Raw genomic sequence first — 25,594 nt, 5'->3', positions numbered from 1 at the left:
GGGCTTCCTGGAAGCCTTTAAGGGGTGAAGGAGGAGAGGGTGAGCAGGCTTTCAGGAGATAGACATGGACAGGTGAGTCTCCAGAGCCCTTTCTCCCCTTCCACCCCCCCAAAAAAGCCTCTGGCACACACTCCCCAGCCAAACCACACAACTTCATCCAGAGACTGGAACGTGAAGGCAAAGGCATGCTGCAGGGGCCGTGCCCACTCTAGGGCGACAGAGGGATGGACTTGTTCAACAGCGTGCTCAGTGTGTAGGGCAGGAGCATTCTTTGTGGTGGGGCTGTTCTGGGTGTCAAAGAGCCTTGCTCCTGTAGGTGTTAGCTGGACCCTCATACACAGCAGGCCAAGGCTGACTCTAAATCAGCCTCTGATCCAGGTCATAAAAGAGTCAGTAGGGTCCATCCATGAATGTCTCCTTTTCAGCTCTCATGTGTCAACCACTTTGCTTCCCACTGTTTCACTGATTCCTGTTATCAAGGCTTTGCAAAGGCAGGACCTGCACCAAATTCTCCTGTGAGAGACGTTATAGAGAACAGAGATCGGGGAAGGCCAGTGACTAGTCATTCCCAAGGGCAGGTTTGTTCCCCCTAGCCAGACCTACAGGGAGATCCACCACTCATCGAACCTGACCCTGGCTGAGGGCGGGGGAGTGGGTGTGGTTCTGTGTCAGTTCTACTCCAGTAGCTGTCAGAACAATTCTGGCCTAGACACTTCCCTACAGAGATAGTACCTGCCCCGATTCACACATTTTAGCCCACATTTCTTGTTGTAGGAGGTTTTTTTACCTCCAGACCTCAAGCTCCCAGAATAATGAGATTCATGAGACTCAAGGTAATTATTTACAAATACCTAGGCCACATAGCTAGGCTCTTCTCTGGCTAGCTCATAACTTAAAATAACTCGTTATAATAATCTACATTCTGCCACATGGCTGGTTACCTGAGCTCAGGCACCATGCATCCTCCCTCTTCACATCTTGCTGGCTGAATTTCCTGTTCCTTGCTCTCTCCCAGAATTCTTTCTGCCTGCTGGATGCTCCACCTCCCACTTCCTGCCTAAGCTCTAGGCCATCAAATTTATTATCGACAGGTGCTACATCCACACAATACATAAGATTTCTAAAGTCTCTCATCTGTAAAATGACAGGTCTGAACTGGAGAAGGTTAATTCTACGTGTGCTCTGGGCCAGCCAGTGGGCTGCTGGTAAAGAGCTAGAAATACAGCCCTAAATGCAGCCACCCCCTCCTCCCAAGGATCAGGGACCAGAGCTGAGAGGGGTGGGGAAGATTGGAAGAGCCGGAGGTGGTGAGTGAGTATGAGGAAACTGTCTACTGAACATGAACGGGGCAGCTGCACATGTGAGCTCAGTGGTTATGGCAGGGTGTAGCACAAGACCTGTGCAAGCCCAAACCAGACCAAATCCCAGCAGGGAGAGGGGGTTGGGTATGAGCTCCACCCCAGCTGAAGATCCGGTGCCAACTGCTGAGAGGAAGAATCACAGTGGGCTGTGGCCTCTGGTAAGTTGACTATGTTCTGGTAGATGGCCACACATCCAGGAATACATGGACAACCCAAACTAGACTAGCTGGCAAAGGAGGAGGAAAAGAAGGAGGAGGAGGACGAGGAGGAAGAGGAAGAGGAAGAGGAAGATGTAATATCTATAAAGAGCAAGAATTTAATGTTTCTAGGGGGGAAAAACCCTTTCATTCTGAATTTTTATTCTCTATCCTTAACTAGCTTACCTTTCCTTGTTAAATGTTCTCTCTCTTTTTTTCCCATAAAATAATGGTTATAATAAAATGGTGAGTTTGAAAACTGATAACAGTTGTTATTGACAATCTTATCTTGCCCTCTGGAAATATTTTAGATATTTTACATGAAACTCTACAGTCTAGGAGTCACTGACAATCCTGGGCAGCTAAGCACAGAGCGGACAGGGCAGACTGCGGACTCCACGGCAGGCAGGATTTCTCTGGCACCATGGATTCTGGGATGAAATAAATCTTCCCTTCTTTGGTCATCCTCGTGAAAACACAGAAACTGACCAGAAAAGCCCAGTGTGCATTTGGGAGCAACTCAAGTGGCGCTGCCACGGATGGGCTAGTAAAGGAAGGGTTCCCCAGCGCTGTGCTGTTTTGTTTTGTTATTTTGTTTACACTTAAAAGCGCGCGGGGGGGGGGGGGGGGGGGTGTCTCACCTGAGGGACCCCGTGGGCCACATGTGTCCCGGAACAGCCGTAAATGTGGCTTAACAGGTTTGTAGATGACAATATCAGTGCGTCGATATCAAGAGGTACAGCCCCTACTGTAAGCTAATTTGGAGACAGCTCTTGTATGTTTTTTGTTGTTTTCCTGGTTGCATTCTTGTGTGTTTAACTCGCTGGATGTAGTACTGACATCTTAACACAAGAGGGCACTGCTGCCTCGTTTATTTATATATTGTTTTTCTGGGCGTGCCCCGCTTTCAATTTTGTTTTTGAATCTTTAAAATTGTTATTGTGGTGGGCTACGTAAGCCTGTTTCATGGAAGCACATAATGTGCTTTGGACCTACTCTCCCAAGCCCAGGCACCTTCCGCTATCTCTCGGACCCCTGCCGCTGCTCCCTTTGTTCCCCACACAGTTTCTCTCCTACTTTGATGCCTCCTGAACGTATATGACTTCACGTACTAATGTAAAATCTAGGGCCCCAAAGTGAGAGAACACATGATTTCTGTCTTTCTGAGACCGGCTCAATTCCTTTAACATGGCTCTGTCTAGTTGCACCTGTTTTCCTTCCATTAACATAACTTCGTAATCCTTACGGGTCGCCCCGTTTGAAGCGCCACTGCATAGCGGCCTGCTTGCTGTTCCACCACCTTCCCAAAATACAGCCCCAATATCCTACCACGCCAGTGACATTTTTGTGCTCGGTGTATTGTTTTCTAAAGTAAGTTTCTCTGACGTTACATGGTTAGAAGGAAGATAGAATTTTGTTTGTGTTTGAAAACACATGCTACTTGGCGAGGCTGCAGACTTTTTTTTTTTTCTTTTTCTATCTTGGGGTTCACTATAAAGAAAGCTGCGTTATCCAGACACCCCGGGGTGTCGTGTGAGTGTAGCAGGGCTGGGAGAAGAGACACTCTAATTGTTCGACTTGAGGGGTCAGTCTCGCTGAGATGTTGGCTGAGTCGAGGCCTCGAATGTAGAATTACTTTAAAAGAATAAATAATGAAGTAACCCAAATCCAAGAGAGCCTTGACTCAAGCGCACCTGAGTAGACCTTTGGGTTGGGGTTACAAGTAATTTCATGATTTTTCAGGATTGTTTTGCTTTACTAAATTATACCCTATGGAATTTTTTTTTTTTTCATAGCAAACTCCCTAGTACTGTTCATTCAAACAAGGCAAAACCTGGGGCTGGGAATGTAGCTCAGTGGTAGAGCATTTGCCTAAGATGGCTACGGGAAAGCTTGGAATCTAGCATCATAAAAATAAAGAAGAAAGGAAAATCTGAATGACTCAAGTTGCATTTATTCACTATTTTCATAGGTACCATTTTTAGCAAACTAAGTGTGTACTGTTATCTTAAATTGCCTCATATAAAGAAACATTTTCCTGATTCACAGCTGAATTCAACCTTTGCAAAGAAATGCGTTCTGTCTTGAAGAAAAAGCAGCAGTTCCTTTTGGTCTTTCTCTAATCATTACTCGTGACTCCTCTATGAACGAGTCACAGATCTGAGCTACAATCCCGGTCGCCAGGCTCTCCTGTTTCGGAATGCTGATGTTTGCACCAAACTCCTTCCTCGAGAGCAGGGGCCACACTTACTTGATGACTTGTTAGGGAAGAGCATCCACTCGGGCCTTCATTCAGAAAAGTCCTGGCTCACTGTTGGGACACAGCCCAAGAATGGAGTCCTGTGAGGAGACCCCTGAGTGCTTGTGAGAAAGCTCCAAGAAAACAAGACAAGAGTCTTGTGACCTTAGTTTCTTCAAAGCACAGAAACGTTCTTGGAATGTGTTTTCGTGCTCCTCCAAGGTGTAGCGGCTAGGACTGAGCTTCTCATTACAACTAGCTACTGTTATTTGTGTATGTGCCTCTACGGAAAAACATGTCTTTGCCACGTGTGGCTTGCCCATGACGTGCAGCCTGTCCTCACCTCACGGGACTCCTCTTAACCCTCAGAGTATAAATTGTCTGATGCTCTGAATAAATTCAGCTGTCATGTGAGACTGTATTCTGCCTCATTTATCAGCTCCTTTCTCCCAGATCCCACCACCAGGTGGAAAACAGTCCATGATGCCTGATAAATAAAGAGGAAATAAATGGAACTTTCCATGATTAAAGGTTGTAATATTTTGTTTGATTCTGTAGGTTGGTGGGTAACTCTTTTGAAACAAACAAACAGCTATTTATTCTATGTTCGTGTTTTACCTGCATTTATGCCCGTGTAACACATGCATTCACGATACCCAGGGGGACTGTGAGAGGACATCAGATCTTCTAGAGCTGGATTTACAGATGGTTGTGAGCCCCTGTGTAGACGCTAAGAGTCAAACCCACGTCCTCTGAGAGAGCAGCTGGTACTCAACCATGGAGACCAGTCTCTAGACCCCATCAGCTCCTTTATTATAACTGCAGATTAAGGTGGTGATAAGGTTCTTAACACAGTATCCATAGTTTAGAGAGTGCTCAGAACAAAGCCTGGCACAGCTGATTTGCTGGTCTCTGTGACAGGGAGTAATTGCTCTTAATGAGGTGGGGTAAAAATAGAGCCAGACAGAGATTTAAGCCAGGCATGGTGGCTACTGCCTGAATCTCCACAAATAGGAGGCAGAGGCAGGAGGATCGCTGAGTTTAATCGGATAGGAAGTTCCAGGCCAACCAGGACCACCTAGAGAGACTGTGTTTAAGGAAAAGAAACTGTTAATGGAGGTAGGGGAACAGGGTGATGAGAATATTCTGAAACCGCACAGTGGTGATGGTTGTACAGACTTGATACATAAAATCCATTGACTTGTGGGCATTTTAACAGTGAATTTTTTGGTATGTGAATTATATCTTAATAAAAACTTAAGGGAGAAAAATTCATTTCCATATATGTGTGGACTCATATTAGACCCTAAACCCCATCCTGGGTTTGGTGTGGAATCTAGAAGGTCCCGGCACTGGCGGATCTTGTTTAGGGAGTGTCTGCAGAGCAGAGAGTATCAGCTCCTTTCCCCTCCAATTGCTAAGGAAGGTGCTGCTACCCACACCTACGACTTCCAGACCCTTTTACATGACTTGCCCAGGGTCCCACAGGGGGTGTGGAAGTTTAGATAACAGGAAACAGCTGGCTACCTCCAAAAAACCACCTGGGATCGTGTTGAGGACAAGGTGGTGAAGAAATTAACCAAGCAGACCTTGCCAGGCACTACTGGGGGCGGGTGTGGTAAGGCAAGTTTAAGGGGGAAAAAGATGGCTGTGAGTGGCCAGTAGCTGGAAAGGTTTGCTAGGCAAAGGCTATGGGGAAAAACTTTGTGGGTGGAGTTTGGCTACATAGAGAGCCTTTGTGTTCAAAGACGGTTAAGAAGGGCTCATGGGATCGTTCTTCCTAGAGGGCCACACATGCTCAGGTGCTCTTTCACAAAACTGAGACATGTGTGACTTTTATATTCACACTGGAATTCACACCAACACAGCTGAGGTCACTGGTGTTTGTTTTGCCCAAGTAACTGAAGGTAAGATGTCTACCAAGGAAGGAGAGGGGAGTGAAGACAAATCAGGCTGTTTGGCCATCTCTTCACTTACCTGTTTCATTTCATTCAATAAGCTGTTTTTGGCACCCAGCTGACTAGTACCTAAGACTAGAAATAGCAATAATCCTTTGAGAAGATTCCAAGGCAGCAGCTGAGATCAGTTACCCAAGAAAGCATCGTTAATCTAACAATCACAAAGCTGGGCTCCCGCTGGAACAGCACCTGGGAGGCAGAGGCAGGGGGATTTCTATGAATCTGAGGCCAGTGTAGGTTATATGGTGAGTTCCAGGGAAACCTGTACTGTAAAATGGGACCTTCCCTCAAACAGAAATAAAACAAACAAACAAGATAAAACACTGTTACATTAGTTTTTTTTTTTTCAAAAGTGTTTTTTTCTGACTAAACAGATACATTAAAAAAAAACTTTTGTAGACTTTCTCAGCAGAGCCTCTGCTGGCTGATAGGAGAGGAGCAAGATTTAGGGAATGGACCAGGGGGAGGGGTCTGAGCATAGGAAACTAGGTGGTTAAAAGTGGATTTAGAATATAATCTGGACAATATCCCTGATGCATCCTTTCAGGCTTTTTTGTTTTGTTTTGTTTTGTTTTGTTTTGTTTTTGAGACAGGGTTGGTTTCTTTGTGACCCTAGCCATTCTGGACTCACTCTTCAGACCAGGCTGGCCTTGGACTCTTGAGATCCTCCTACTTCTGCCTTCTGAGTACCGGGACTAAAGGTGTACGCCACCGCTGCCCCGCTCACGCTCATTTCTTGAGGAAAGGACTGATGGAGACGGAGGACACATCTTTCCCAAGGAAGTTAGACTCTTTCCTGCTGCCTATCTGGACCCATTCCACATTCAAGAACCTTTGTAAAGACGAAAAAACCTGCAGGGTTTTTTGTTTTTGTTTTTTTTTTAACAAGAAGAAATCTCTTTTGTTGTAAAATAATGTGCATCTTTACTGAATCTTAGTGTTGGGTGGCGTCAGGCACACTCCCGTTGTTGGATGCCCATCCATCATCACCATGGTAACTCATGTCTCTATCCTGGTAACCCTGAGTCTCCTTGTTTCCAAGAACCTATTTACCGTCTCTTATGATAGCAGAGTCACACAATGTTTTTTCTTTTATTCATAGATTTTTACTTTCCGGCCTGATTCCAGCCCCCTCCCTCCTCTCCTCCCAGTCCCACCCTCACACCCTATCGTTCCCTGTCTGGAAACACTTTCACCGGCCACATTCAGAAGTGTGTGGTACTAACCTCGATGTATCTCTCAGTCCAGTCCAGTTGGAAGCGAAGATTAGCCAGGGGTGTTAGACTTATAGGAAGGTTGCACAGGGTGCAGAGAGCTTACAGGTGCCCTCGAGCCAGGTTCCCCTTCATGTTGCCATGGCTGTGGTGTGTCTGTTTAGAGGAAGCATTTAAGACTGACCCAGGACTAACTAGTAACCAAGTCCCAGAGAACTGGCAGGGCCCCGGCATGCGCCGACAGCTCAGCTACTCGAAAACCGATCCTGGCCTGCGTCCGGGGGGAACCATGTTCATGGCAGCCTCTGCTTTAAGCTTGGTACGGATAGAGGGGAGTGTAGAGATGAGGGGGGTGAGACGGTGCTGGAACGCTGAAGGTCATTACTGGGCTGCAGTGGTCCTGTTCTCACCAGCTGGCCTTCCTGTGTCTTCACATGGTGCTGGGGAAGGAGGGAGGCAGGAGAGGACGAAGGGAGGGAGGGAAGGAGAGGGAAGCTGCCTGGCATGCTCCTCCTCAGCAAAGCCCGCAGCCCGCTGTACAGCCTCCGTGTAAAGCTGATCGCCACCCTGCAAAGGCCCATCTTCCAATACTGCTGCCCTGGAAGCTGGGGTTCAGCATCTGAAAGACCCAGTAACGCAGCTCAGCGTGCATTGGGGCCCAAACGCAGGGTGAGAGAAACGAATCCCTGGGGCCCGGGTCGTGAGATCCCTCCCCGTATTTCTGGAACCCCGCCCCCTCTTCACCGAGCCCTCCAATACCAATGAAGATTCGGAAATCTGCGCCCTGGAAAGTCATCTCCATCACAAAGCGCCTGCCTTGAGTTCTAGGTCCTCGTTTCTCAGGAAGGCTGCCCTGCCATCCAGGCGGATGCACACGAGCACAGACACGTAGGGGCTCACCGCCTGGGCCCCTCACAGAGCGCTAGGTGGGGTGGTTTCCAGCAGGTACTGCGTGGATGTTAGTGGTGACCTTCCGGAAATCAGGCTTTATTTAACTAGTGAAAGAACGAGACGCTGGCTTGAGGGCAGATCCCCAGAGCCGTTTTTGGAGTTGGATGGGTGCACACCGGTGCAGGACCAAGCTTCCGGCTTGCAGGATGGGGGAGGGCGGAGCACTTGTGGGGGAGCATGGCGGCTTGGAGAGCAACGGACGGTAGCACGTTGGGGCCGAGCAGGTGGCTCGGTTGATAACACGCTCGCCCTACAAGCACAGGACCTGGGTCTGATCCCTACAACTCCCACTGAAAAACAAGGAGGGCACAGCGGCACGCACCTGCAATCCCAGCTCCTGCAGGTCAGAGTCAGCAGATACTTGAGGCTAAGTAGCCAGCCAGCCCGGCCCAGCGTACAGGAGATCCAGCTGCCCCGCCCTCAGGGGCCTCGCACGTGCTTACATCATCACCTGCCGCTGCCAGCTGCGCCAGGTGTGCGCGGGGACACGTGAGAACCCCAGCCAGCCCAGCTCTCTCTGTTCCAGGCGCCCTCTTTCCTCTCCCTCCCTGCCCCCTCCCCTGCCCTCACGGCTCATTCTCTGCTTCTACACCTTCCCCAGGCCTCCTCTCTCTTCCCCCAACACACTTCCTCATACCAGATCTGTTCCCTGGCATGATTCCACCTTGGCCCGCCCTGGTACCCCCTTACCGCACCATTATAAACCGTGACAGTTCCACAACAGGGAGAGGCCCTGTGTTTTAAAAAAGCGGCGGGTGAGGGCTGGAGAGACGGCTCAGCCATTAAAAGGCTCACAACCAGAACACCAGGACGGTGAACGGAGGAATGACCTCGGAGCTTAGCCTCTGGCCTTGGAGCGCACACAGACACAGGCACCAACGACACACATACAGGAAGGAAAAGAAAAGCAGCAAAAGGACAGCAGTCGCAGACCAGCCTTGTGCTCTGACAGAACTCGGGGGCGGGGGGGGGGTGTCTTTATGTCCTTGGGTAGGAACATGGCGCCAGCCTCTTCCCAGCATCCTTAGCGGAGGCCTTCGCTTTATTCTGCTGTTAAACCTGTTGTGCCTTCATCTTGCCAAAGAGGAAGTCTGTCCTCAGGACCGGTAACCCCTAGCTTCCCCACCCCCAGCCTCGGCCTGCGCATCCCTAGGTGCCTCACGTGAGCGAATCTTCCTCGTGGCCTCATGGTCGTGTGACCGAGCGTGGGGTTGCGGGAAGACTCGGCGACAGTGAAGGGTCTCCGACTGTACGATTACCAAAAGCGAGCAAAAATCAAACACGTACAGATTCTGAGCTATCCGGGGCAGGATTTGTACGAGTTGCATTATGGGACTTCACGGCAGCCTGGGGTCTGAACACACACTCATGCTGTGCTCTGCAACATGCTACTCCACACGGGAACACCGCCCGAGTCACCCCTGCTCCCGAGCGAAACCTGGAGGCCAGCGGCGGCAGTGGCCTCGCTGCCCTTAGGGACAGCTCTGGCTTAATTACTGAAAACAGAGCCATGTGCTCCGAGAGAGGCGGCAGGCAGATCCTGGAGCTAGCTGCCAAGCCAGTCTAGCCCATTTGTCAAGTTCTAGGTCAGTGAGAAACTCTATCTCAAAAAAAAAAAAAAAAAAAAAGACAAAATGGTGGCTGCAGCACACACAAAACCCAGTCCCTCTGCCCATTTTCTTCCTCTGTCTATGGATGGGCACCGGGATTGCTTTCTCTTGGCTCTTCCCTTCTCTGCACATTCTCATACAAACAAGTGTACGCTCTTTCGCGTTCTTTGGCTCTCTTACCTGGGAGTGGAATGGTTGAATCCTTTGGCGACCCTGAGTACCACTTTTTTTGAGAAACTGCCAATTGTTTTCCCTTTAAAACGGGAACTGTTTGAGATGAAAGCGCCCCGCGCTGGCGCAGGGGTGACGGGAAGTCCCTTGGAGAAGGAGATTGAAGCCACCTGGGCTCGGCCTGGCCTTCTGGTTGTGCGCTTTATAGCTCTCCCTGGACCTGATAGGGATCAGATGTCTTTGTGATTCAAAGGCTGTTTCCCAGTCCAGAGCCTTGAGGTTTCTCTGGGGCAAACTGTACTAAAGTTTAGGTTTGCCGCAGAGAACTCGTTCTTCAGATTTCAGAAATGTAAGGACTGAAGGGAAAGTTTAATTGGGAAGGCAGGAAATAGGATGCAACCACACAAACCAGAGCTACAGAACAGCTCAGATCAAGCTAGGCCTGGCCAGGACAGCCAGGGAGCTGGTCTTGTTTGGGAATCTTTTTCTCTTTTTTTCAGCTCTTCAGAAAATGTGTTTATATATTTTTTAAAATGCATGAGTGCTCTGCATGCATGCCTGTATGCCAGCAGATGGCATCAGATCCCATTTATAGCTGGTCGTGAGCCACCAAGCACTGTGCGGTTCCTGGGACTTGAACTCAGGGCCTCTGGAAGAGCAGCCAGTGCTCTTAACCTCTGAGCCATCTCTCCAGCCCTCCAAGACACATTTTATTCAAAAGCCCCGCCTGCTATGTGAGCCTTTGCTGTTCAGGAGCTGTCTCTCCAGCTCCTGCTTTAGAATCTTAAGGTCTGTCTGGGTTCCGACCTCCTTTCTAAAAGCTTCTAGTTGGAGAAGAATTTCCCCAGCTTCACTTAAAAAATAAAAAAGGAAAATAGGGACATTATGAAGATTGTGTGAAATTATTTGGATAAAATAAATCCACGTGGATGAGGTGATTGTCAAGGTATCAGAGGCTCATTCTCAGTGATTACGGAACCTGCTCTTCCTCAGATCCTGAGAACAAAACCCAAACACCTCGTTAAGCTGAGAACATTGGGGCTCAGTTACAGCTCTGTGCAAACTTGTATTTTCAAGGCTCTGGGTACAATTCCAAGCAATCCCAAGCTCCCTTTCTAAAAGGCCTCTCAAACAAAAACTTTTTTTTAAAAGAAAATGTCCTCCCTCTCCTGGTTTTTGAAATCATAGGTTTTTGATACTATTTGCATGCCGATTGCCCTAAAAGATACCTTTGGGCCAGCAAAATAGGTTAAGCAGGTAAAAGCAGTTTTTGCTGCACAAACCTAATGACCTAAATTCAATCCTAGAACCCATGTGAAGAGCTGGAGATGATGGAACACATCTGTAATCCCAGCGCTCCGCTGGTGGGATGGGAAGTGTAGAGAGGAGAATCCCCCACACTCCCACACACACCCCGCCTCCAGCCCCAAGCTTGCCATGAGTATAAAATGCAGCAGCAGAAATAGCAAGAGAGACTTTGCCTCAAATGAAGTGGAAGATGAGAACCAACCACTAAAAGTTGTCCCCTGACTTTGCATGGCTGTGCATGCTCGTACACACGCGTGCGTGTGAAAACACAAACACACACACTTAATTTTTTTTAAAACTTAAAGTTACCTAATTTACTTTCTCCTGTTTCCACCGGATCCACATCAAATGCTTTGTCTTTGGGGAATCTGGCAGTCAGGGCTTTCATAGTAGGTGTGAAACTGTATGTCTTAAGGAAAGAACTCTCCATGCTTTAAAAATAACGACAGGGCTGGAGAGATGGCTCAGTGGTTAAAAAACACTGGCTGCTCTTTCAGAGGACCCGGTTCCCAGGTTCCATGTGGTGGCTCACAAACATTTTTTATTCCAGTTGCAGGGGACTCAATACCCTCTTCTGACCTTCATGGATACCAGGCATGTGTATGAGACATAAGTGCAGGCAAAACACTCATGCAATGTACAGTTCTATTTTTTTAAAGGAAAGAAATAAAAAAAAAAAACAATTAGCAATGACAACACAACAGAAAACCTTGAGCATTCAAATTAGAAAGAAACACTTTTGAATACTCACTTCCATTTACTTGCAAAGGGTTTAGAAGCAAAGGGGAAAAGACCATAGAGGAGCAAACAGAGATCACTAATAGGATATGTAGGTAGGACATCGCATGTTTGCTAAGTGTGAAGGGATTAGACAGAGCTTCCTCTTTTCCCAGCATTCCCAGGGCTGGTTGGGGCTGGGGCAGAGGTAGGCTCAGCTCAGCTTCTGTTCATCCTTGCTGATGTAACTCAATGAGCCGACCTGCAAACACAGCCAGTGTCCCGATGAGACATACCAGCATGAAGACTCCAAGGAGAATGTGGTCCATTACCATGGCAACATACTTCCACTCCTCAGAAGCCTGAGAGGAAACAGGGCATTAGACGGGACGGAGGCTTGTAGCATCCCCTGTTGGCCTGGCCTTCAATATGTAAATCTCCAGGACTCAACACCTGAGGCTCATATTATAACCTTTAGGTGTTACAAAATGAGTTACTAAAGTCAACACAGAACGTCTGAGGTCAGTAACCATAGCTTGAAGCCAGTTCATTGTTCAGGTTAACCCCCCCATCACACTCATGCATTTGATCATTTAAACCCAGAGGTGTGCTAGCCTGCTGGTGGTGGCACACACCCTTGATCTCAGCACTCAGGAGGCAGGCAGATCTCTAAGGTCAGCCTGGTGGGCTACACAGAGAAACCCTGTCTCTAAGCAAAACAAAACAAAAATAAACGATACAGAGAAAGAGAGAGAGACCCACAGAGGTGGCCTCGGAGCCACGAAGCTTACATTAGTGGACTCCTGGTCTGACTTCATGGTCTCCGCGATGTACTTGACCCCCTCGATGGCACTTTTCACCTCAGGGTGCTTAATCAGAGGAGAGTGAAAACCCATGGGTGGAGGCCCCGGCTTCCCGGAGATATCAGAGATATCTATGTCTTCTGTAAAAATCCTTTTCTCTTGCTTGTCTCTGGATGGTCTTTTCATTGTGGAGAAAAACATGATGTTTGGAATGGTGTCAATAAAAACCTAACAAAAAAAAAAAAAAAAAAAAGAAAAGAAAAGAAATTCACGGCATAGGACAACATTTCCAGAATCACGGTCTCGAGTTAGCAATGCTATCCTGGGCAAATCACTCAGCATCTCTAGGCCTCACCCTCCTTGTCCTTAAAACAAAGGGATTGCACTGGAGGTCAAAGACCACACAGTTCAGTCTTGGACAGGGCGGGATGTCTGCGGCGGCTCTGGTTCTGTAATGTGCGTAATTGGCCACTGGAGGGCACCTGCGTGCAGACGCCAACTCTGCGCCGCGCTTGAGACTCCTCATCAGGCAGCAGAACCGTCCTGGCAAGGTCAGGACCCTGTGGTTAAGGAGCGGGTCTGCAGCCTCAAGTGTAACTCGACCGTTTTCTTCCGGGTTTTGTTCCTGGTGTTAAGCATACAGAGGGATTGCCCAAGGTCGTTCGTCTCCTCCGGAAAGCCTCTGTGGTAACCTAGAACTGCGGACACTGACGCCCTACGCCGTTTGCAGCTCTACGACCTTTACCAAAAAAGCGGGCATATCTGGGCGGGGGACACGGCTCAGCGGAACAGTGCTTGTCAAGAATGTGCAGGGCCCTGGGTTCCATCCCCAGCATGGCCACAAAATTAACTAATTAAAAAAGAAAAAAAAATGTTCCTCCCATCAGGGCCCTCTGCTCTCTCTCCTCCTCGGTCTATTCTCCACGGGTGATTTTCACCAGTGAAAATGAGCGTGTCTGTTCGCAAGCTGGAAAACACACCCACAAAAAGCTTAAGGGCGCTCAGGCCTAAGTCAGGATCTGTCAGTCTCTGGTCAGATTCCAGAAGCTCGAATCGGGAGCGCGCGTGATTCATGTTGCTTCTCCTCCGTCTCCAGGAAGGCCACCTGAGCTGTCCCCGCAAAGAAGCAGCAGCTTCCCCGGCTCTCCCGAAGCCTAGGAAGGACTCCGTGGGGCTCCCTGAAGGCCGCCCCGTGCGCGGGTGTCGGCACTCACCTTCCTCACCCACTCGGGCATGACGTGGGTGCTGGGTGACCGGTGGTGCGTGTTGATGACGACGACGGTGATGATGATGGAGGCGATGACGAAGACCATGGTGAACAGCATGTATTTCCCGATCAAAGGCACGGCGCTGGAGGTGGACGGGATCAGCTCCACGATGACCAGGAGGAACACGGTCAGCGACAGCAAGACGGAGATACTCAGCGTCATCTTCTCCCCTGCAAAGACGACGAGAAGAAATGCCGCGGCCCGCCCACTCCCGACACCCCAGGGCCGCAGAGTGTGTGACTGTGTTTGGATACGGGGCCGCTAAGGAGACGATAAAGGCAAAACAAGAGTAGAGCAGACTGGCAAGGGGTGTGGCAGATTTGGGCACAGATAGTCATGGGGAAGGGTAGAGGAATTTTGATTGAGAACACGGCCGCTCTGACAAGAGATCACCTCCGAAGACCTTCCAGGTCTGTGTGACCCAGCTGGAATACAAACACGCCTTTAATCCAGGAGGCAGAGGCAAGCAGATCCGAGTTCAAAGCCAGCCTGTTATAGAGCAAGTTTCAGGTCGCTTAGATCCAGGTATGTGGTACTTGCCTTTAATCCCAGACAATAAAGGTAGAGTTAGTTTGTAGAAGGAAGCGCCCATGTTTCAATGTTTGAAAGTGATGTCGAATTGAGTGGCAGAAACAGTGATGAATCAGAGAAAGACTTGACAGAATAGGATATGCCCAACTCTCATGAGAAGAGAGAGGAAAAGGAAGCTACTTAAGGGACAATGGGGGAGGTTGAAGGCAGAATGAGCCAGAGAATGAAAAGGAGCCAGAAGATTAGAACAGATTGCTGAAGTTAGTTTGAGGCCAAACAGCAATTCAGAGGTCGAGAGAAAAGCCAGATTGAATAAATCAGCTGGGAGAGGAGTTTGAGCTAGGACAGCTGAGTTGAACCAGCCAGGCCAGAGCTCAGAAAGAACAAGAAAAGGTGAGCTAACTCAGCAGTAATTCTCAGAAACTGAAAACATTCCAGGCCTAAATTAGACCATATGGAGGCTAGAAGCTTCCAGGACTGAGCCTAGGTTAGCAGAGGGAGGCAGTAAGCCTCGCAGACAACAATTCAAACAGGCGGATAAAAGTTCCTTTTACAGGGAAGAGCATGTGAGGACATGGAGGGGGTATCTCCTGCAAGCCCAGCAGAGTGGCCTCAGAATAGACCGGCCTGGTTGGTGAAGGAATGTGACCAGCACGTTCTCAAAGGATAATTCTGGGTGATCTTTCCTGTGTGGCCACAGCGCCTTAACTCTACCGGCAGCATCAAGTGGCCGATGTTTCCATCACTGTTGCCAAGCAGCGAATGGCAACCTCATGCCCTAGGCTCTGCTCTTTGTTGAGACTCAGGAAAAACAAGGGAGGTTCTGGGTTGGCAAGCTGGACGTGCGGTGGAAGTTTGACTAAACCTCACTACTGATCTTTTTGTTGCCCAGCAGATGGCTGGGCAGCCCAGAAATGCACTTCTCTCAGGGTGAAGCGAGCTGCAAGGCCAAAACTGAAACAAGGACTCCTGAGTCTCAGGGGCATGGCTGGGCAGGCTGCTCGAAGGTCAGGCTGACTGGCACCGTATCGTGGGGTGCTATAGAGAACCTGGGGCTGCCCTTGTTGGGGTCCCTGGAGGAGGTCTCTTGTGTTTTGTAGACCCCTTCGTACCCTTCCAGATGGTTGATATAGAGTCAGCCTCCCATACCTGCAGGTTTTGCAAGAATGCAGCCAAACTCAGATTGAAACTATTCAGATAAGTTAAATTGTGTCTGAACCGAACATCCGCAGACCTCTCCACCACCAACCCCCAAACAATACAGGAGGATAACTATTTGTGTAACCTCTACAGTGTATCAAGAAGGAATTTTAAGTATCAGTGAACCTGTGGAATTGCCACGTGACTATAACGCCATTTTACACCAGGGACTTAGCACGCTTGGATTTCGGGACCCAGAGGCGTCCTGATACTGGTCTCTTGTAAATACCGAGGAGCTACTGTAAAAGGGGACACAGGGCAAATAAAAGCACAGAACCCTCCATTCCACCTCCAAAACAAGACGTTAGAATTATAAACATTAAAGTTATCAAGTTACTTACCATTCCTTATTTAATAATGCTGATGTTAGCAGCTAACATTCACCAAACTTAGTGCAGTCATAACTGCTTAGTATATACAGTCGTGAACGATTCCATATTTATGGATGCTAGTTCGTTTCTGTATTGGCCTGGTAGTGTTTTCTCTTGCTTTTGGAAGTTTTATTAGATTAGAAAGTTGAAAATATTTATTTGTACTTATTTGCTCAAAAGAAATCTGGGAGGCAAGAGAGATGGCTTGGAAGTCCAGAGCTCTGGCTGCTCCATTCCCAGCATCCACATCGCAGCCCACAGCCATGTGGAGCTGTAGTCCCAGGGGAACTGATGCCCTATTTTGGCCCCGTTAGCACCAGACACACACACATAGTACACAGAAGACATGTGGGCAAGATACCCATACACCTAAAAATAACATTAAAATAAACAGAAACACGGGCACGGTGAGGCTGGAGAGGGAGCTCAGTGGTTCGGGGCACTGGCTGCTCGCTCAGAGAACCTGAGTTTGCAGTTCCCACTCAGGCCAACCATCACTGTCCGGCCACCCCCTGGGCACAGCAGCGATGGTTCGCGTCCCTCCCCGTGTCTCTGTCGGCACGCAGTTCCTCCTGGCCGGCCCTGAAATAGCAGCATGAGCTCCACAGCAGCTGCAGTCATGACAGCTGCTCTCACCTGAGTCTGTGGGCAGGTAGAACACCAGGCTGGTCAAGAAGGAGAAGAGCAGGCAGGGAATGATGACGTTGACGATGAAGTAGAGGGGCAGGCGCTGCATGACGAAGTGGTAGGTGATGTCCAGATAGGGGGTGTTAGGACAGCAGGAGTAAAACACCCAGTGCTTCCAGCCCCGGGCCTCCTTGATCACCCACTCCCCGCTCTCCATGAAGTTACTCAGGTCGGGCTGGTCGCTCTCCTGAGGAATGAAAGAAGCTTTGCACAGCCCCGCACAGCCCCGCACAGCCCCTCACAGCCCCACTACACCACGCTGAGGAGAGGCAGTGGCATGGTAACCATGTCTCCTTGGAGGGTCACTGTTCCAAGGCAGACGCTCGGCCACTTCTGCTTAAGGGTAATGGGCTCATTTCCTACAGCACGTGTCCTCCAATAAGTTAGGATTGTTCATTTTGTCTCCACTCTCAGATCGCCAGGAAACTTTAAGACACCGGCACCCAAGCCCCACTTTTCAAGACTCACTCATCAGAATTCTTGAAACCACCCATAGCAAAGGGAACTCAGCTGAGCTCTGACTTAGTTCTCCTGGCAGTTAGTTCATTGAGAACCTTGGCACTCAACAGAAAGCCATACAACTAGATGCCTGGAGCCTGGAACTGCCCGGGGGGCTGACTCGGATCCCTGGGCAGCCCTAGTCCTGGAACCAGCCTCATTCCCGTAGGCCCCACCTACCGGGTTGATGGCCACCACCGAGCCATCATACGTCCAGGTGCCCAGCTTCATGGTGCAGTTCTGCTCGTCAAAGGGAAAGTGGGTGACAATGATCTCACAATAGCTCTTAAAGATGGCTGGAGGCGTCCAGGTGATGTGACCTGTGTAGTCCAGGAGCACTTTGGTGAATTTGACAATGGCAAAGTCGCCGTCGGCACTGCGGTGGGGATAAGAGAAAAATGGCTCCAATACCGCATTCTAATACGAGACAGTGCTCCCCAAGCTTGTCCTAAATCAACACTGCACCTCAGCTTCCCCTTTCCTGCCCCCGGAGACATTTTTAATGCTAGCCTCTGTCTGTGTGCTCTGAGAGTTGCTGGGAAAACTGGAAATTTAACACATAACACTCTTAAGAGCTGAATATCGTATGGGGGAGCAGGGACGGGACTGGCGCCCTTCTGAGAGTTGTTTAGAACTCTGCGGGACCAGTCACAAACTCAGATGTCTTCCAGCCAGCAGGGGACGGACCAGGCCCCTCCCTACCTAAGTGTGACCTTCAGCACCAGGCTGCCCAGGGAGCCCATGGAAGTCTAAAGACTCCTCGTGGCCATAGCTGGATCTCTTCTCAGAAGCTGGAAACATGGATTTTTTTTTCTTTTTCTTTTTTTTTTAACCAGGGCGTCCATTTCCTCTGGTTCTGAGGATCTAATACAGGCACTTAACACCTTAGACAAATGCTCTACCACTGAGCTGCACCCCCAGCCCTTTTCTCTAGCCAGGGAGGTGCTTCTCATTAGTCTGTGAAGAGGACCAGAGCTGTCGTGGGGGTCTCACTAAAGAGAAGGCACTGCATCCATCAACATCTCCATCTGAAAAGGTACCACCGCCTTGCTCTAGCTGCAATCCCTGCTGTGGCTGGGCTGTGAGGGGTAGATGCTGGGAGGGCCGCCAGGGGGCGTCATTTCCATCCACCGCCCCCACCAGCCCTAGGAACATCTGTGGGACGCGCAGCAATCCCAGCCCTGGTGAGTGAGGATCAGACTGCAAATCTGCTAACTGACTGCGCATGCTCCTGCGCCTGCCTCGGAAGGCTGCTCTTGGAAATGAATATTCCCTGACAAATGAAGGGCATATGATAATGAACGTGTCATTAAGCCAAGCGTCTTGAATCACATTATCATTTCACAACCCACAGTCTGTTGCAGAGCCCAGCGGATGGCAAGGCAGGCATCCGGGCATCGATGCCGGGATGGCATTCAGGACGTGATAAATAATACCCCCCGGGAGCTGAGGCCGGGGGAGGCGGGGTATGGTTGCCACACGCCTCACTGCAGCTCTCCGGGATTAATGTCCCCACCCACAGCCCCGATTCGATTTGGCTCCCATAATTGTTTCTATTCATAACGTAGGACGCCATATGGCACCCCTCGTCTGTCAGCGTGGCTCTGGTTTTAGGGGTTATTTAACGCAAACAGCAGGAAACCCAGGCGGCCTCACTCACTTGTTGTACAGAACGAGGTCTGGCCGCCAGATCTTTTCCGACGGGACGTGAATTTTCTTCACTCCTCCATACTCCTCCGGATTCCATTTCAGGTTGGAATCTACCCATTGCTAGAAAGGGAGACATGTCCGCGGTCAGAAGGCCGAGTCGGCGTCCTGTCCAGAGTGATCTGGAGTTTGGAGGGGCCAGCAGGCTTTGGGGTACAGGATTCCCGGCTCATCTGTGCTCTGGTGAAATTCACTCTTGCGAGTGCTAGCCCATACTTCAGAACGAGCCCTTGGTTGGATCTTTACAGAGGGATTAAGTTAAAGTGAGGCCATTAGGGTTAGCTGTAGTCCAATGTCCTCAAAATAAAAAAAAAAAAGGAGATTTAAATATCACACACACACACACACACACACACACTTGAACGTGTGCTCTCGCGCGCGCGCACACACACACATCCCAAATACACAGAATATTTTGCGAACACAGCAGCCGCTATCTACAAGCCTCGCAGAAGGTCCTGGAATGGCTTTCCCTTCACAGCCCTCAGAGGGAAGCCACTCGAATGACACAGTAACTTTGGAACATCTGGGATCCAGCACAGCGCAAGGATAAATTCCTGTTGTCCAAGCCTTCTGGTTTGTAGTCCTCGGCTGCGGCCTCCCTAGCAAATGAAGCCTCACACAGAAGAATAAACATATGAGAAGAGAGCCCAAAGCAAACAGGATATCAGGACGCAGCGGATATTTATGCTCCCACCGCCCTGAGGGACCCACTCTCAACATTTTGCTGCAAGATCCTATTTCCTAGGTTGATTTCCTCTGAGTCCAGGTTTGATTTTAGGTGGAAACAACAACAACAACAACAACAACGACGACGTAAGTGTGATATCCCAGCCTGATGACCTGTTTCAGACGCACGTTGGTTGTCACGATCTGATTTACTTCATCCTGAAAAAAAAGAGAAGGATCCCTCGTCAAGGGCATACATAGGAAAGCCAGCGCTAGAGGTCCAGCGTGAGAGTCTGTGCCACAGGCTGGGTGTCACAGGGTGGGTGTCACAGACTGGGTGGATGCCACAGGGAGCCCCCAGCCCTGTCTCACCACGTTGATGAGCTGGATCAGCTGCAGACCCACGGTGACCTGTACGATCTCACGGTGGTCCTCCACCGGCCGCACCACGTTGCTGTAGTCTTTAAATAGCTTCGCCACCAGCCGCGTCTCATGTTCGGAGCCCAGGACAGGGCCAGCTGGGCAGGAAACGACACATATTTCATCAGATGCTGTTCTCCACCTTGCACACCGCCTCGCCAGGGTTAGAGGCACTTGGAGCCAGCTAATGAAAGGCACTCGGAGCCCCTGTCGGTGAGCTGAGCTCCCTCCCAAGCACAGTTGTGGGTGTGGTCACTTACCCAGCAACAGCTGAGTGAGGCAACACTTGTTCTCTTACTTAATGTGTCCCCTGGCCATTTCACACTTGCCAGGAGACAACGCAGAAGGAAACGCTACAGAAAGGCTAGCATGGGTGTTTTAGAGCCTGGACGTGGCTGGACGGGCCGCCTATCTCCTGATGCCACAAACAGCCTAGAAGCCACCTCTAGGCTGGCCACAGGGAGCAGAAAGGGAAGTGCTGGTGAAGTTATGGAAAACCTGAAACCTCAAACACTGTGGGTAAGAATATAACATATTGAGTTCATCAACAATCTAAGCCAGAATTACCAAGGGACCCAGCAAGTACGCTCCAGGGTGCACACCCAAAAGAAAAAAAGTATTATATACAATACTCAAAGTGTCAGCAACAGATACACCCATGGATAAACTGTGCTATACCCAAACAGTGGAATATGATTAAGTCATGAAAAGGAATGAACTGAGGATACTGTTGTATCGTGGATGCCCCTTGATAACATTGACCTAGGGTAAAAGTCAGATGTAAAGGGGTAGGTGGGAGCTGGGCACGGCGGTTAAAATAGTCAAATTCATGTAATGTGCATTTTACCTCAGTTTTTACAGCTCCCTGCTGATTGAGCCACGTACCGATTAAAACAGAGCAAACAAGAACAAAAACAAAACAACAATCTGATTCACATAACCACATATTCCCTTTCCGAAGGCTGTCGCCAGGGCCACCATAACTTCTCCATGGATCAAGAAGACTCTAGATGCTGAATGAATGCGGTGTGCTCCCTCTTTGCCTGGTAGTGTTATTTCTCACCTAGAACTTGGATCTTTATGGAATGACTTATGTGATGCAATGAATTAGTATGTTAAGTTTCATGAAAATATACAATCCTCCTGAATTAGCAGGTAATTTGGTTTTTTTCTGACCCTAGCTTCACAGGCGGGGACACTGAGGTTCTGTGGATAGCCATGCCTTCCCAGGTCCCCTCCTGGCTAGAGACAGGATTATAAATAGAGGTTATCCCTTCCCTAAAGGTAACATGTAATCTCCATTTAGATTTGAACCTTTCAATATGGCTAAACCACCTTCACTGTTACCCTTGCTGACCCTGACCTGGCCCACGTCTCACTTCTAGCTTCCTACATTTTTCTGAACCCCAGAACTTCCGACAGTATCAACAGGGTCCAAGTAAACAGAACCTTCTCCTAACTCTCCCCCAAAGTGCTGGCAAGTTGATGACCCTCAAGAGGGGGTGTTGTGAAAAGACCCAGTTCTTGTACAAGAGAAACATACTAGAAAGGAATGGATAGCGCACAGGGCCAGCGTTACATCCCGGAAAGCTGTGAGTCCAGCCTAATGGTTCACAAAGGGAGGGGAGAATTGGGGGAACGGGCAGGCCAGCATGCCAGGGACACTCACCTCCTCCCTTTGCCCACGGCAAGGGACCTTGTTCCCTCCACAAGGAATTTCCACATCAGTCTCAGTTTCTTAGATTGGTTTCAATGGGCAAGGCAAGGAGCTACAAATCCACCCCACCCCCAACCCCTCACCAGCCGTGTTTATAGAAACATTACTGTAATCCATTGCCAGGAAACAAGTCATCAGGACCATCAGTGATGGAATGAGCAAGCAAGCTGATGTGATAGAATTTTACAAGACTCCAAGGAAGAATGCCGCCCAGCTCCACTATGGCTTGGAGGGCTGGAGTCAATGCTTGCCAGTAGCCACTGTTTCACTAAAGAGGCAGGTTATAAATAGAAAACAAAGCATGTCAGCTGCCGCCCTTTCTCACCAAATCACACTGACATCTTTATTCCAACGGTGCTAACATTGTTAGCTGGCCCAATGCCTGTCGAATCTCTTCTGCATGCAAACATTGTCTCAGGAATGTTACGGCATCTGAAGGTGAACCTGGCAGGGATGCTATTCTCTACGCAGTTGACAATTGACATTTGTCATTAACATAAATAAACACGAAGTTGATGTGTCCTAAGAAAGGCGGCCTCGGCGTGCCTGGGATTCTGAAGTGGAAGACGGAAGAAGGACACTGTGAAGGGGGCTATGCAAACAGAACGGCAAGTGTCATGTGTTCAGCGAGCACCAAGAGGGTGGCCCTCACAAGAATGAATGAAAAGACTGATGCTAACAGACGAATTCGGCCACCAGTTGGAAATGTGCTCTCGGTATCATATTGGTCTAAGCTGTGTTATGTGTGTGTGAAACTGTGTATTTGCATGTGTGATGGACAAGAACACGTATGTGCACGTGCATTTGGAGGCCAGACGACAACCTCAGGTGTCACTTCCAGGGATCCTCATCTTTTGGGAGGCTTCCTTTCCTTAGCCTAAAATTTACTGTGTAGTCTAGGCTGGAGGCCTAGGCACCAGGGACCTGTCTGCTTCTCCTCCCCAGTGTTGGGATTACAGATGTGTGCCACTATGCCTGGTTTTTAAAATACGGGTTGTGGGGGTTGAGCTAGGATCCTGTGTTTGTAAGGCCAGGGCTTTGCTGACTGAGCCATCTCCTCAGTCCAGGTTATATTTGTACACAGGGAACTGGCCGCTGGGTTTGAACTGCCGTGGGATTTACCTTGGGTAAATCTTACACTGTTTCTCTTTCTCTCTGAGTGATTTCGGGTTGTTTTAGGCCTCTGTGTGGGACAAACCAGGTTTTTTTAAGTGATTACATTCCAGAACTTATGTCACGTCACTCCTCAGATCAGTTTATATCTTTTAACTTCGGTTCTCTTCCAATAAGCAAATTCAGGGTGTTGGGTTGCATTTTATAATTCTAAATTTGTATGGACTACTGTCACATCCTTTTTGTGGCCTCAGGACAGTGAGGGGACTGAGAAAGGAAACACAGACAAACACATGGACACACAGGAAAGTGGGGATTGGATGGTCTGGTCTCTCGGCTAGAGAAAGCGCAGCACCCAGGAAGCCTCTCGTGTTTATTATACAAATCAAACAGGGAGGAGGGGTATTGAATCCAGCTAAACAAGGAGGCGGGGCTTATGGTGTACGGTTAGATCAAGGGGACAGGGTCAACTGTCTCAGTGGGAATGGCCCTGTAGGGGAGCAGTCTTCAAGCCATGATACTCTGGCGGAAAAAGCTATGGTGTACACTCTCTGCACACATTTCCAGTACTGAAGCAGGAATACTTTGTCATTTCCCTTGAGTCTCACCCCAAGGGGAAGGCTTTCATACTCCTCCATGGGTCTGAGGCTCGGGGTCCTTGACATGGCCATACCAGTGTCAACAGCACGCACCCAGGACTTCCTCTGCTTCCCACAGGCTACACATGGGAATCAGTACAGGAACTCTTAGGTTTGATCAAAATACACAGCGAGAACCCCTCTTGACAGCTGCGTACGAATCCCTTGTCCTAAGAGATCTTGTAGGTGTTTTTTTTAGAAGCATGTCACTTACGAATTTTCACTGAGGGGGCTGAAGAGATGGGGCAAAGGTTATGAGCACTTGTTCTTGCAGAAGACCCAACTTCCGTTCCCAGCACCCACATGGTGGCTCACAACTATCTCTAAGTCCAGCTCTAAGGAATCTGATGCCTCTTCTGACCTCTGTCGTCAGCAGGCACGCAATACCGTGTACAATACACGTGGGCAAAACATCCACACACAGAACATAAAGCAAACAAATCTTTAAATTTTTTAAAAACAAATTTCTGCTGAGTGCAGTGTTTGCAAACACGTGCATACACATACCGAGCCTGCTTCGCTTGAATCAGCTTCAAATTCCACGGATTTAATTGATCTGAGTTTAGATATTTTCTCTGACTCTGCTATGGAGAAAAGATATGTGTATGAATGTGCCCGTGGCTCTTGCCTGGAGGGCCTGTGTTTGTCAGGGTAGCGGTAGAGCAAGGTGAGCCGCAGGCTGTTGGGCCTCTGTACTTCTCAGCGGGGTGTCGTAAGCTCAACATCGGAAGCAGGCAACACACACCTCCTGTTTCCCTCTACCGGAAGTCTGGGGCTCAGGGTAGCGTTTCAGCTGCTGCGAGGTGACACATTCCAGAGTCGAGAGTAGGTCAAGGGCTGTGCAAGGTTCCGTGAGTCCAGCTCAAGCTAAAACCTACATACTAGTCAGATCCTTAAAAAGTGCGTGGGGGGGGGGGGGGGAGCCCCAGGGCGTTTAATAAACTTGAAAAAAAGAATCTTTGAAGTTGAAAAAAAAAACCCGACAAAACTGTTTTCTCTGTAGAGACAGTTTAGTTACATTTGTTAACAGGGCTCCCTTCCTGGCACCTGCAGCTGCCAATCAAATGTCTTCATTCTCAGACAAATCCTAAGAGCCACAAAAGGCACACGAGTGGCATTGTTTGTGCCTAAATGTTGCTGTTCCGAGCTTCAACCTTGTAATACATCATCATCTATAAAGTTCAAACCCCAAACCATGGAATCTAGTTACTGCTGCTACTGATGATGATGATGATGATGATGAAATAAAAAACAAAGTAACAAAATTTTTAAAAAGGGGGGCATGGGAGGAGAAGAGGTGGGGGAGGATGGGATTGGGAAGGGGACAAGGGAGGGGCTACAGCCGGCAAACAAAGTGAATAAATTGTAATAATCAAAAAAATAAATTAAAAAAAGGAAAAAAGTTAAGTAAATTTATGATTTTGTGGTGGGGCATACTTCTCAGTGTCTCTGGCCTTTCTCACTCAGCCTTGGGCTGTGTGTTGGACATGCCTGCCTGAAGGCAGTTCAGAGTGCTCCCATGCTCTAGCAGTGACCCAGATTGTCCAAGTGTTACTAGGATGTACAAGCGGCTGAGCCGGGGACCGGGCTATAATAGAGCAACCAGGAGATCTTGCTTGGGCCCTTTGACCAAGCAGCTCCGGCCTTACCTGGGAAACCAAACTAAAAACCTATACTCAGGAGTCCATTGGAGCCGGCACCAAGATGGCTGGTGTGGCCATTCCCGTGTTCCCATCAAAGAAACAAGGCAGGGGTCGGCGTTGGGGGGGGGGGGGGGCGCAGGCGCGTTAGTGTTTTGCCCTCCAACAAGAGCCCCCAGGCCCGGCACTTACCGGAGCAGAAGCCCAGCAGCAGGAGGAAAGCCGGGAGCTCCATGGGCGCTGGTGTGGCTGTCCTGCTCCCTGCTGCCTGTCCCGGTCCCTGGCACTCTGGCTGGCGCTTGGCTGCCGGCGGTAGGAGCCAGCTGACTCCACAGCTATTGTCTTACACCACCTGTGTGCGTGCGTGCGCGACAGCTGAGCTGCCCACAGCCTCAAAGCCCCGAGAGCTTCTCACAGACGGGCAGACACGCCTTGCTTTTACACGATCGCTGTGTTCATGCTGGGTGTAAGCCGCGTGAAGATTTACATGTATCGTGGAGCAGGGGCTCCTGGTCTTGTCTTGGGCTAAAGGTCAAACCCTGACCTCGCACACATTAACTACATACGGGCTAAGTTAAAGAGAGCTAAAGCAGCTCTCCCACCGGA

General features: G+C 49.3%; 1 protein-coding gene across 1 annotated transcript; it reads right to left on the bottom strand.

The window, feature by feature from the left end:
- Positions 1-11,763: 11,763 nt before the first annotated feature.
- On the bottom strand, positions 11,764-25,223 carry Chrna1 (cholinergic receptor nicotinic alpha 1 subunit). Its single transcript, XM_055600729.1, has 9 exons — positions 25,181-25,223; positions 19,833-19,978; positions 19,635-19,679; positions 18,745-18,854; positions 17,265-17,460; positions 16,536-16,773; positions 13,744-13,967; positions 12,518-12,757; positions 11,764-12,088 (listed from the first exon to the last, which is right to left on the bottom strand). Exons 1-9 carry the CDS (start codon positions 25,221-25,223, stop codon positions 11,957-11,959), a joined length of 1,374 nt encoding a protein of 457 aa, XP_055456704.1. The 3' UTR covers positions 11,764-11,956.
- Positions 25,224-25,594: the final 371 nt, after the last annotated feature.

This window comes from Psammomys obesus, unplaced genomic scaffold (assembly GCF_907164565.1).
Source record: "Psammomys obesus unplaced genomic scaffold, mPsaObe1.curated_primary_1811, whole genome shotgun sequence".
Classification (NCBI taxonomy): domain Eukaryota; kingdom Metazoa; phylum Chordata; class Mammalia; order Rodentia; family Muridae; genus Psammomys; species Psammomys obesus.
Note: the sequence above shows the minus strand (reverse complement) of the source record. Positions and strands in the feature narration are given on the sequence as shown.